General features: G+C 35.5%; 2 protein-coding genes across 2 annotated transcripts; one reads left to right on the top strand and one right to left on the bottom strand.

Moving 5' to 3' along the window:
• Window positions 1-4150: 4150 nt before the first annotated feature.
• LOC111540920 (olfactory receptor 51T1) lies at window positions 4151-5512 on the top strand. The gene has a single exon (XM_023209602.2). It carries the CDS (start codon window positions 4279-4281, stop codon window positions 5323-5325), a length of 1047 nt encoding a protein of 348 aa, XP_023065370.2. The 5' UTR covers window positions 4151-4278; the 3' UTR covers window positions 5326-5512.
• Window positions 5513-11982: 6470 nt separating this feature from the next.
• On the bottom strand, window positions 11983-12931 carry LOC111540921 (olfactory receptor 51A7-like). Its single transcript, XM_023209603.1, is given in 2 exon segments — window positions 11983-12435; window positions 12437-12931. Coding segments are annotated over 2 exon segments (948 nt in total).
• Between the last annotated feature and the right edge of the window lie 212 nt (window positions 12932-13143).

Genomic DNA, 13143 nt, shown 5'->3' with positions numbered 1-13143 from the left:
ACAGCACTATCCAATAGAAATTCCCGCAGAAGTGGATATTTTCTATTTCTCTGCTGTTTAGTAACTAGTAGCCACACATGGTTATTAATTGCTTGAAATTTTGCTAGTGCAAGCTGAGGAACTGAATTTTAAATGTACTTAATTTTAGTTGATTTAAGTGTAACTTTAAGTTGTAATATGTAACTAGTAGCTGCTGTATTGAACAGTACAAATATAATTGGTTGTGAAATGAAATTGTATAATGGTTTTGATGAGAGCAATAATTTATTTTAGCTTGATAAAACATAAAGTTTTATACTTTAAAATTGTATATAAGAAATTTTCAAACATTTATGTACAATAAAATTTACTCACCTTGGCATATCGTTTTACAAGTTTTGACAAATTGTGTTACCACCACTGAAACAAAGGTACAGAACAATTTTATCACTTCCCCAGATTTCTTTATGCTGCCCATTTGTGGTAAACCACTGTATTGTCACCCACCAGAGGGCAAGCATTGACCGGCAAGCATTGATTGGCTCTCCCTCCCTATAACAATTCTTTTTCCAGAGTGTCATGCAAATGAAACCTTGTATTACAGTCTTTTGTGTCTAGCTTCTTAATAAAATGCTTTTGAGATTCACCCATGTTATTGCATGTATTGGTAGTTTATTCCTGTTTATTGCTGAATAGTTTTCTGTTGAATGTCATTTTTTAATAACTTTCTTTGAGAAATCTGTCCAGACTGCTCTTACTCCACTAGAATCACTCTGGTATTCAGTGATGAACACAGAACATTTATTTTCTTTTGCCTTTATTTGTGTATTTATTTATATATTTTATAACATAAGGTGTACATATTTAAGGGGTTGGAATCAGAAAAGAAAAAAATATTAAAAATAAATAGTATGTGCAGAGTTTGAGAAAATGGTGCATTCAGTGAGTTGGAAAAATAAGAAATTTCACATAAGCTTTAGAACTCAAACTCAGCCTCACTTCTGTTCAGAGGACTTTTCTGACTTGTGCTTAATATATACCCCATATGAACAGGGTCTCTTTTATCCCACTTCATCACAACCCAAGTGTGTAATGTAGTTTAGACCATGTGGTGGACACTTAATATATATTTTTGAATTAATGAATTAATGAGAGCTATATTAAGATTGATGTAATACTTCCTATTCTTTCTGTTCTTACTTAATATTCATAAATCTTATCTGAAAATTTCACAGTCAGTCATCTTCGCTAATAGGAACCAGGAAAAGGGGGTGGTGTTTACTTATGCATCTGAGCATTACCTGATGTGTAACTTTATAAAGTTACTTGATCTTCCTTGATACTGAGATAAGCATCTTTACTCAGTGTGACTCATACATATATAGTGAGAATATATTTGGAAAATGTTTCAAGAAGTACAAAAAGGGCCGGGCGCGGTGGCTCATGCCTGTAATCCCAGCACTTTGGGAAGCCAAGGTGGGCGGATCATGTGGTTAGGAGTCTGAGACCAGCCTGGCCAACATGATGAAACCCTGTCTTAAGTAAAAATACAAAAATTAGCCAGGTGTGGTGTGAAGTGCCTATAATCCCAGCTACTAGGGAGGCTGAGGCAGGAGAATAGCTTGAACCCAGGAGGTGGAGATTGCGCCACTGCACTCAGTCTGGGTGGCAGAGCGAGACTCTGTCTCGAGGTGGGGGAAAGTATAAAAAGCCAGGGTAGATTAGATATAATCAGGATTATTAATTGACTGTCTACTGTGAATAGTTGCATTCCAGACTAAACTAAGCTTAAACCATATGTGGGCACACAGTTGGAAATCAATCTATGAAATCGACAGATTAAGGAAGATGAATTTAAACCATAGTTCCTGAAGACCCGAATGGAAACAATTGACATTAGAAGGTAGTTTAGCATGATGGTTAAGGTGAAAAGCTTTGAAATAAGACTTATTTCAAAATTTTGAGTACCATTTCTGAAATAGGCTTGAGTACCATTTCTGCAACTTGCTAACTTTTAGACAGCAAAGTTATTAAAAAATCTCTCTGAGCTTCAATTTCCTCAGCTGTGAAATAATAGGTAATAATACTGAACTCATAAGGTTGATTAAGACAATGCATTTGAACGATATAGTTTCTGGAACATATTATGTGTTCATCAAATGTTAGGTTACTTATGTGTAGAAGGTAGATGGCTCCAGATATGACTTGAATGGAAAGGGTTCTTAGGAGGAGTTCCTGTGTAAGAGGAGGATGTATGAACGGCCAGGAGGGTAATGAGACCTCTTAGGAAGAGGATATATTGAAAGCTGAGAACAATGGGATGACTCTTTCTGCTCTCCTAATCCAGCTCTGACATTCAGGGAGCCTTCCTGGCTGAGAGTCCTTAGCCTAAGGCTGAGTGAAGAGGAATGGTTATAGTTATTTGACCCAGGCAGGCAGTTTTTGCAGATATCCATTACTGTCAGCCTCCAGGGCTAGGGCTCTTCTCCCAGCCCCTGATGGATGGGGTTTGCTTGGGCCTGGGAGCAGGGTTTGAAGGTAAGTCTTGGAGATATGTCTGAGTTGCAGATGGGTTCCATCACTCTTACTTGAACCAGAATGCTTACTAATCAAGAATGCTCCCTGTTGCCTGGGGACTCTACTAGGCTGCCTATAAAGCCCTCACTTTTGGAAGCTGGTTTAGTCCCTGATCTGTTATGGAACTGAAGAGAAGTTGGTGGTGTTTCCTGCTGACGTGACCAGGTAAGGTGGGAGTGCAAATGTGGGAAAAAAAACTGAAGGGGAGGGAGTTTTTTAAAAATGAGGGATGGTAAGATAAGGAGAAGAAGAAGACAAAGCAATAAATTGATGGGAACTACAAGTAAGATGGGATGAAGAAAGGGAGGGGTATAACAGATACTGGAAGAAATTGAGATAGGGAAAGAGAAGATAGGAGAAGAAAGAAGAGATAAAGGCAAAAGATTATAGGACTCAAAACTCCCTTTCTGTGGCCATAATTGTTTGGTAATGAGTCAATGATGGTAAATGAAACTTTCTGTTTTTCCTGATCCTGCTTTAGTAACTGGCATTGAGAGATTAAAAACATGCTTGCCCAAACTTTCAAGAAACTCAAACTTCTGGCAGAATAAGAACATGGTACTCACATATATAAATTACCAATATCAGCTGTGCCTCATTATTAAGCACCAGGTGAAAGGTCCAAGCAAAATGTGGGGCAAAGATTGAAGCAGAGGGTAGTTTTAGCTTAATATGTCATGGAACTTTCAGGGTATATTCTGAATTGTGTAGGAAATATAATTCAGTGTTAACAAATTAACAGAAGGTAGGGGTTGGTAAATGATGAGGATGGGTCTGTAACATTACGGATGCCAGAAAATAGGGATGGTGATCTTTGGGTCACTCCGTTATTGAGATGAGTGAGTGTTATTCAAATAATTTCACCTGGTCTTCTGTATATGAATGGGGCAGATGCTACCTTCTTCCTGGCCAGTCAGATGGAGAGTTGTACCTGAAGAGAGAAAGCACTTACATATCGCTCTGGTTAGCTGGCAATGTTGAGAAAACCTTTAATAAATTTAGGAACTGAACTTTGACCTACCACTGGCTCCAGAGTGTATGACCTCACAGAGAGAAAGCCCTCTGCTGCTTCTTCTGTCTCCATTCCACAGGGAAAATTTCCCCAGCAGCAAACTGAGTCACTGTCTCCTCTCCTCTTGCCCTACTTTGCATTATCCAGTGTCATTTCTTCTTTGCCTTTATGAGATATCATTCAAAGAACAGAGGACAACTGATATCTGCTTTATAAGCATCTCATCGCTTAGTTACTTTTGCACCCCCAAATGCCCTTTGCATTCATCAGCACATGAAGACAAAAACAATACAAACATATGTAGAATTTTACACAAAATTTTAAAAACACTTGGACTCCACAAACATTCTTCTTTAGATGAGTCATGAGAACATAGTTCTCTATTTTGCTTATTTCTCATCTTCATCCGTCCTATACATCATATACAAATATAAAAGGATGTTAAAAATTTTTGTATTTTAAAAGAAGGAAATTATAACATTCAGCTCTCCAAATTGTCTCATTAGCCTGGCCTTTCTGATCATCAGAAGTTTAGTAAAAAGTAATAGACTTTGGAGTTAGTAAATTTGGTTTTGGATTTGAATCTGTATTTTAACTATTTTAGTATAGATATACTATTTAACCTTCCTGGGTCCATTTCCTGTCTTTAAAACAGAAGAGAAATAACTACCTTAAATTTACAATTGTATATAAAATGACTAATTAAATGTATGATATATATAAAGAATCTTAATTATTTTTCTTTCCTCGTAGTTCAGTGTCTTCAACTAACCATGGCAATATTCAATAACACCACTTCGTCTTCCTCAAATTTCCTCCTCACTGCATTCCCTGGGCTGGAACGTGCTCATGTCTGGATCTCCATTCCAGTATGCTGTCTCTACACCATTGCCCTCTTGGGAAACGGTATGATCTTTCTTGTCATCATTACTAAGCGGAGACTCCACAAGCCCATGTATTATTTCCTCTCCATGCTGGCAGCTGTTGATCTATGCCTGACCATTACGACCCTTCCCACTGTGCTTGGTGTTCTCTGGTTTCATACACGGGAGATCAGCTTTAAAGCTTGCTTCATTCAAATGTTCTTTGTGCATGCCTTCTCCTTGCTGGAGTCCTCGGTGCTGGTAACCATGGCCTTTGACCGCTTCATGGCTATCTGTAACCCACTGAACTATGCTGCCACCCTCACGGACAGGATGATCCTGGTGATAGCGCTGGTCATCTGCATTAGACCAGTAGTTTTCTTACTTCCCATTGTAGTAACCATAAACACTGCATCTTTTCATGGGGGTCACGAGCTTTCCCATCCATTTTGCTACCACCCAGAAGTGATCAAATACACCTATTCCAAACCTTGGATCAGCAATTTTTGGGGATTGTTTCTTCAGCTATACCTGAATGGCACTGACGTATTGTTTATTCTTTTCTCCTATGTCCTGATCCTCCGTACTGTTCTGAGCATTGTGGCCCGAAAGAAGCAACAAAAAGCTCTCAGCACTTGTGTCTGTCATATCTGTGCGGTCACTGTTTTCTATGTGCCAATGATCAGCCTCTCTTTGGCACACCGCCTCTTCCACTCTACCCCAAGGGTGCTCTGTAGCACTTTGGCCAATATTTATCTGCTCTTACCACCTGTGCTGAACCCTATCATTTACAGCTTGAAGACCAAGACAATCCGCCAGGCTATGTTCCAGCTGCTCCAATCCAAGGGTTCATGGGGTCCTAATGTGAGGGGTCTTAGAGGAAGATGGGATTGAAGGTAGGAAATTGTCAGGACTTGAATTATGCTTAGGAAAGAAAGGGACTTGGGGCAGTCTTATCCATAGGCATTCTGGTTCCTGAGTCAATTCCAACTGAATTTTAGGAGTGGGAAGAAGACAGTAGTTTTCCCCTGAGCTTATCAAAGAGTTTTATTTTTTAATACCGTAATTTAAAACCAAATAAATTGAGTATATGTCCCTGAACCATTTTAGTCAATGACATGACTCATGTGTATATAAAAGCAAAATAAAGTCACTTTAATATAGTGGAACAATTTAATTATCTCCTTTAAAACAATAGTTTTTAGAACAGAAGTAAATTACAATTTTATTTTCACATCCAGCTGAACAATTTTTTTTTTCCCTGAGGTGACAGTTCCAGTGAGGTAATAAATGTTGTTACTTGAGCTGGTAAAAGGAGAAGTTACATATGCTCACAAAGACACAGATGTAGAAAGTTACAATTAAAAACTTTAGGAAAATCTTACACATCGGTTTCAGTTCCTGGTGTCACTTCTAGAGAGCGCTGTATCCTTACAAATATACTCTCTATACCTCTATCTTTCTTTAATCCCTCTTCCTCTTAGTAGAAGTGATACTTTTCAGTTTTAATTAGTATTTTGTATACCTCCAATCCATCCAATATATAAAATTACACATTGACTTTCATTATTTTCTCATTGCCTATATATTCTAATATAGTTCTAATCCTGAGTCCACAGTTACTCCGCTGCTGACTCTCAGAGCTGCAGCTTTTTTCTATTTGCTCTTGTTTCTTGGGTTGTTAATTGTCTACCCAGCTATTAACCGCTTCTACCCTCTGGTATACTCATCACTCTAGAATTGCACAGTAGCTTTGATGCTTTTAATAGGAAATTTCTAGATTGCCTTTATTGACAACATTTGTTTTGTGAAGAAGTAAACTCAGGTGCAGCGTTGTTAGGGAGCTGGAGATAATTCTTCAATTTTTTTTCCTACAGTTTTGACAATTTCATCCGACCTAGGATAACTCACGTTTGAGCATTGTGAACCAAGCAGGTACTCTGATTTGAGCCACCTGTATCCTCCCCTTATATCACCTTCCTATTCCTTGGCAGATAGGGAACACCAGCCCTAGTCTGGTTTCTTGACCTCAGTTTTCTTTCAAGCTATGTTGTTCAGCTCAAGCACTGACAACTTTGTGATTTTGCTTTGCTTGGACTCCAATCCCCTTTACCAACAATAATCACATATCATTTATAATTAAAATTATTTGCATGAGTTTCCTTTTATGCATTATATTCAGGTAATTGAGATTACATAAGAGCGTGCGGCAGGACTCACACATTTTTTAGGTGAGGAAAAACAAGTGAATGACCATCCTATAAAGTAATGCAATTATAAATAAAATTCAGTTTTTCAAACTCCAAGTCCCTCATTGTAGCTAAAATGTTTCTTGGCCTTGTGCACTCAGAAGGCAGTCTTTGTATTCTATTATACCACAATTCAGTATTTTACCTTTCACGTTTTTGTTCTTACATTGCTGCCAAATAAATGTCTCTTTGGTCTGTCCTCATCAAAAGGAAAAAAATACAACTATTATTCAAAAGTGCAAGAACCCAAAGATATATCTAGTTTCTAGACATCTGACGCCATACAATTTCCTTCAGAGAGTATCATACTATGGCAGAGTCTCTGACCCTGAAATTGACTTGTGGCAGAATGGACATCCCAGAACACACACTAATTTAACCATCCAAACTTTTCTGCGTCAGTTATTTCAGATGTCTCTGGCTTTACAATTGCTTCTTTTGAAGACTTTTCTAAAAGTTTACCCTGGTAGATCGATAATTTTCTATTCGCAATGGAGAAGTTTCCAAACATCTGGAAAAACAATAATTTTTTTTCTTTCTTACGTTTGGTTTCAATATTTATTGGCCAAAAAACATAACAGGAACTTGTGTGAACATATTTTTTGGACCATAATTTATTTATTTCACACTTTTCACTTCAGAAATATTGCTATGTTTGAATGCAGGGTAATACCTCAAGCGATATGTGACTCTTTTAAAGTATACAATATAATTGAATTCCAGAGGTTTTTAGATGAACAATTGTGAAAATGTGTGATTTTCTTCCAGTTTTATGACAGTCATAAAATAGTCTGCTATATGTGTGTTAATCTTCTATTACTCAAAAATGTAGTTTTTATACCTGACTAAAATGCAACCTTTTCACTTAACACCAAAAAAATTTCATCAATGTACTCCATCCCTATGGTAATTGTCAATAGGCTATGAATTTGTGTTTTGTTATTTTAAGCAATGTATTTTATATATTTGGAATTTTTCTGATTATGAGTGTCATATATATAATTAAAATGTGTTAATGTATTGAGAAATAGAAAAAAATATTTAAAATCTAATAACAATTATTTGCAATCCTACGGAGAAATTATATAATATAGTCATGTGCCCCGTAATGACCTTTCAGTCAACAGTGGGCCTCAAATGCCACAGCAGTTCCGTAAGATTATAATACCAGTATTTTTGCTGTACCTTGTCTATGTTTAAACAAACAGAAATACTTACCATTGTGTTACAGTTACCTCAGTATTTAGTAAAGTAAAATGCTGCACAGTTTTGTAGTCTAGGAGCAATAGGCTATTTCACAGGTAGGTAGTAGGCTATACCCTCTAGGTTTATGTAAATACACTATGTGATAGTCACACAATGATGCATTTCTCAGAAAAAAAAAAACCCTTATTAAGTGACTCATAACTGTATATAACCTAATCTTTTTTAATAAACAAACACATGGGCATACATGTGTTCTGATATTTTTTGATACATTTATAAATTAAGATAATGGTTTATATGCAAATGTATGTCTTAAATATTTACTTGCTATTATGCATTATTCTCTATTAAATTATATTTTGTATTAGATTTTAACTTCTAGGAAGCTTTGCTTTCATTATCCATCAAAATAGGCCTGTTGTCATTCTTTTACATATGCTTCCTTAGGTGTATGATTAAAATTACCATATTTTGCTAATTTAATTACTTATTTACTTGTTTTCTTCACCACCTGAACTCCATGATAGTAGGCCTGTGTCTTATGTTTAACTTAATCTTTAACAATCAATACAGGGTTTAGCAAACACCACTTAGTTGTTGATGCTGTGTTGCATTGGTGAATAACATGTCATCATCTTAGTATGTGATGGTTTTTGCTACTATTTCCTATTACTTAACACTTCAGTAACCCTTGATGTATTTTCTTATAAATATATATTGATTCTATCTCTGATTATCTTTATTGATTTCCAGAAATATAAATTATTAAATTTAGAAGGAGGCAAAATAACTGTTGGTCTCCTTGTGTTGGCCAACTGTAGTGGCTGAAGCTGTGGGCTCTGGAATCATACAGACTGGGCTTAGATTTAAGTTCCTAACACTTTATTGCTCTATATTCTTAGAAAAGTCATTAAACTTCATAAGTCTTTAACTTCCTAACCCACAGAAGAAGAGGAAGTAATAAAATCTACCTTTCCAGGTTCTCGCAAAAGTAAATACTGTTAATTCTGGTAAACATATAGCCCAATGCCTAGTACCTGGTCAGCACTAAGCATTTTATTGTCACTATTTTCTAAATTGTGACCTCCAATGTTATTCAGATAACTAATTGTTTTTCAATAAATACATCTAATGCTGTTTGTTCTTGTATTGCTCCCAAATAAATAATATTTGGTTCTACCCTCATCAAAAGGAAAAAAAATACAACTATTATTCAAAAGTGCAAGAATTCCAAGATATATCTAGTTTCTAGCATCTGACCCCAAACAAGGATTAAGGTCAAAAGACTTTATTTTAGACAGACAGCCTGTTGGCAAACCCAGAATAAAACCACAACCATAAGGATTATTTGTAAGAGACTTTGTTGCTTTTTTCTTTTCACTTTTCCGTTGTAGTTACATTGTAGTTATTTAATCAGAAAATTTTTCCCATCCATACATGATTTGTTTGCTTGTATTTCAGTAGATTTTAAAATTATTTTTGTACTTAATTCTTAATTTAATTTTTGTGGGTGATAAAAATCACATGCACACAAATATGAAATGTTGTACAGGTTTTCATTTTTCCTCCTTGTATTATTTGACTACTCAATCAATTTTATATAAAGTTCTGATATTTCTTGATTATAGGTCACATTTTCAGATCTTATATGATATATATTACAGTGTGATTATTCTATTTTTTTGTTCTCATTGATTTGTTGAGTAAACTGCACAATTTTACAGCTGTTTAATAAATCTATTATATTAAGCTTTAATATAGTTTGTAATGTATTTATTTTTACTGTATGTTCTTCAGTTTACTCTTATATCTCTGTTTTTAGAATTATTTTACTAATTACAAAAGAAATGTTACTGGAAACTTAATTGGAAACGTATTAAACCTGCTGGATAATTGAGAGAAACAGACAATATTTAGCCTACTGACTCTTCTGATCCAGAAATACTTATTGACATTTTATGACTTGAGTCATTTCCATCAAGTACAGATTTGAATTTCTGAGTTTAGGAGAAAAACTAAAACTTTTGTTGTTTATTTCATGAAAATATGTTTCCATTTTCTTGTGGTTGAGCGGAATACGAACTGTTTCTCAGGACAGCTTCACTGACTTGAAATTTGTAGTTACTCCCTATTTATTTTGGCAATAGGTTTTCTATCATGTCAGATGTTTGGTGTGTTTGTAATTTATCAACATATGCTGAGTTGTTAAAGACTTTTTGTTGTTGTTTTGATTTGTTTTTCAAACATTGGGAAATGTGTTAGACTACTAGTCAGATGCAATTTTTTATACATTGTACAAGCGCTAGAGACATGCTAATAAATTTGATTAATGCAATTCCTCTGAGGAAACAAAATACAAAAGAGAAACAGACATGCAATTAACAATTATGACATAAATGGAGAATGTTTGAGGTCACAGAAAAAGACCTGAATAATGCAGTGGGAGGGGATAAGCAAGATTGTCCCTCCCTTCTCCATGAAGCTGTGGGAAATCTAGTCAGGATCAACAATCAAACAATAAAGATTCACCTAAATTCACCTGGGAACATAGAATATATAAGATTATTTTGCCATATAAAATATGTAAGATGACTTGAACCTTCTTCAAAATGGTTCTTTGAAACAGAAATAATAGTAATTACTTGTGGGCTCAACTTAGGTAGTAAAACATTGATATGTATTAATAATAGTTTTCTACTAATTCATAGCAGAAAATTGTTAAGGTTTGACTTATTCTAAATTTTATGTTTTATATCTTTGTCTACTACTAAGTAACCACAAATAAAAGATAGACAAGAAACAAATGAATTTTACAGAAAATAATTTGAGGTATCTAAATATCTTTAGTTGGCTATTTTCTTTTAAAAATATGAAACTATAACCATGCATATTGTGTTATATTGAATATTATATTTTTATTTTATGCTAGCTTAAAATTATTTCTAACCTTTTAGTGAAATTGAAACATTAGATAGTAATTTAAAATATCAAATGCCTAAACAACCATAAGAACCATTATTTTAGAACATATATTTTAGAACAGCTAATCAAGAATATCAGTACTTTAAAAAATACTGTATTTTAAAATATTTTTTCCTATTTCTTACCAAGAGCACAATCATCCTTCTGTTCTTTTAGTTAACTATGGCTTATGGAATCTTGCCATAATATAGAAAAAAATTGTTTTTTATTAAGGAATGTTAAGAGATAGTTTATTGCTGTAATTCAAGGCTGTGAAAATGATAAGGTAAAATAATTACTGGTTCTACCTATTTCACTGTTAAGGAAGGCACAAAGGGAGAGGATTGCTAACCAACTCATACTTGACAATAGACTTCTTTCACTTAAATGGGAAATCAACAATTCACACAAAATTTGACTGAATGCTCCTCAACAAATACCATGTGTCTGAAAGTCACCTGAAAGAAAACCAGCAACTGGATTGGGGTGATAATCCTTTAATCTTCAGTGCCTTGCTATTCCTTGTCTGCAAGGGAGTGCAATCCCTGCTTTCACATATACTTATCCTTGTCCTATAAATTGTGTAACTAAAATGCTGTATCAGTGTGTTGAGTCATGATTTCAATAACTTTCTAAAACTGTCAAATACATACTTATCAACATCTATGTCAGTCCTACTTACAGAGCTCTTAAAGAGGTTATATGCCGTACTGACTATAGTCATCCCTTGTTATCCATAGGAAATTGGTTCCAGGACCCCAGGGATGCCAAAATCTGAAGATGTTCAGTCTCATATAAAATGGTGTAGTATATGCATCTTACCTACACATATCCTCTCATATACCTTAAATTATCTCTAGAATATTTATAATGCCAAATACAACAAAACTACTATGTAAATAGTTGTTATACTGTATTGTTTAGAGAATAATAACGAAAAAATTGTCTAGATGTTCAGCATAGATGCAATCAATCATACTTTTTTTCTGAATATTTTTTATCTCCACATGTGAAACCTATGAGTAAGAAAGGCCATCTGTATATGAATAATTAAGAAATATAATGATAAATCATTGATAATACTTTGCTTAGAAAGGTATTTTCTCTCCTGATCCTGGCTGATCTTGTACCTCATTTACTGACACTGTTGTTGTAGACCCAGTTTTTCCGAAATCTTTTCACGAATTTGCTGTGTCTTCACACAGTGTACAATGGGGTTCATAAGAGGTGGCACTAGTAAGAAAGCATCAGCAATGAGGATCATGGCCATTGGGGATTTGTGCTTGCCAAAGCGGTGCATGGATGCCAAAGCAATGATGGGTACATAGAAGATAAGCACAGCACAGATATGGGAGACACAGGTGTTGAGGGCCTTGAGCTGCTGCCTATGGGATCCAATTCCCATGACCATCTTCAGGATGAACACATAAGACACAGCAATTAACACACTTTCTGACATCATACAGAGGGCAAGAAAGAAACCATAGAAGAAGTTGACTGTGTTGTCGGAGCAGGCCAGCTTCCTAACATCCTGATGAAGACAATAGGAATGAGAGAGTAGGCTTTTCCTACAGTATGTCAACCTTTTAAAGAGTGAAAGGAAATGGGAGTACTAAGAGCATGCTTTTAATGAGAAACACCAGCCCCATTTTGGCAACTCTGGCACTGGTGAGGATAGAGCTGTACCTCAGAGGGTTGCGTATGGCCAAAAAGCGGTCAAAAGACATGACCAGAAGCACTGAGGACTCCATATCTGTGAATCCATGAATAAAGAATTCTTGAGCAAAGCAAGCATTTGGGGAGATTCCCATGGCATTGAATACAAAGATCCTTAGCATAGTGGGTAAGGAGGAGAAGGACAGGCCCAGGTCAGAGACAGCCAACATGGAAAGGAAATGGTACATGGGTGCATGGAGTGAGGGCTCAGTCCTGATAACAAACAGGATTGTGCAATTGCCTAGGATGGCTACCAAGTACATGAGGCAGATGGGGACAGAGATCCATACATGAGCATGCTCCAACCCTGGCATTCCAATCAGAAAGAAGGTGGTAATCTCAATTTCAGAAGAATTGGGAGGGTGCATGATGAGTCCATTGAAATGTCTTTATTCTCAGGTCTGAAATGACACTCAATATGGATCTCCTGTGTTCATTTCCCTCCTTTCAGCATGTTTGTCTATGAAATAAAGAAAATGGAACTGTGAAAGACTTATTCAAGAAATAAAAGAGAGATATTACTTCTAAACAGACTATAATAAAGTCAGATCTTAACTGACAAGGGGAACCAGGAACATGG

Source organism: Piliocolobus tephrosceles, chromosome 13 (assembly GCF_002776525.5).
Source record: "Piliocolobus tephrosceles isolate RC106 chromosome 13, ASM277652v3, whole genome shotgun sequence".
In the NCBI taxonomy this organism is placed as follows: domain Eukaryota; kingdom Metazoa; phylum Chordata; class Mammalia; order Primates; family Cercopithecidae; genus Piliocolobus; species Piliocolobus tephrosceles.
The sequence above is the reverse complement of the archived record's forward strand: the minus strand, read 5'-3'. Positions and strand labels throughout refer to the sequence as shown.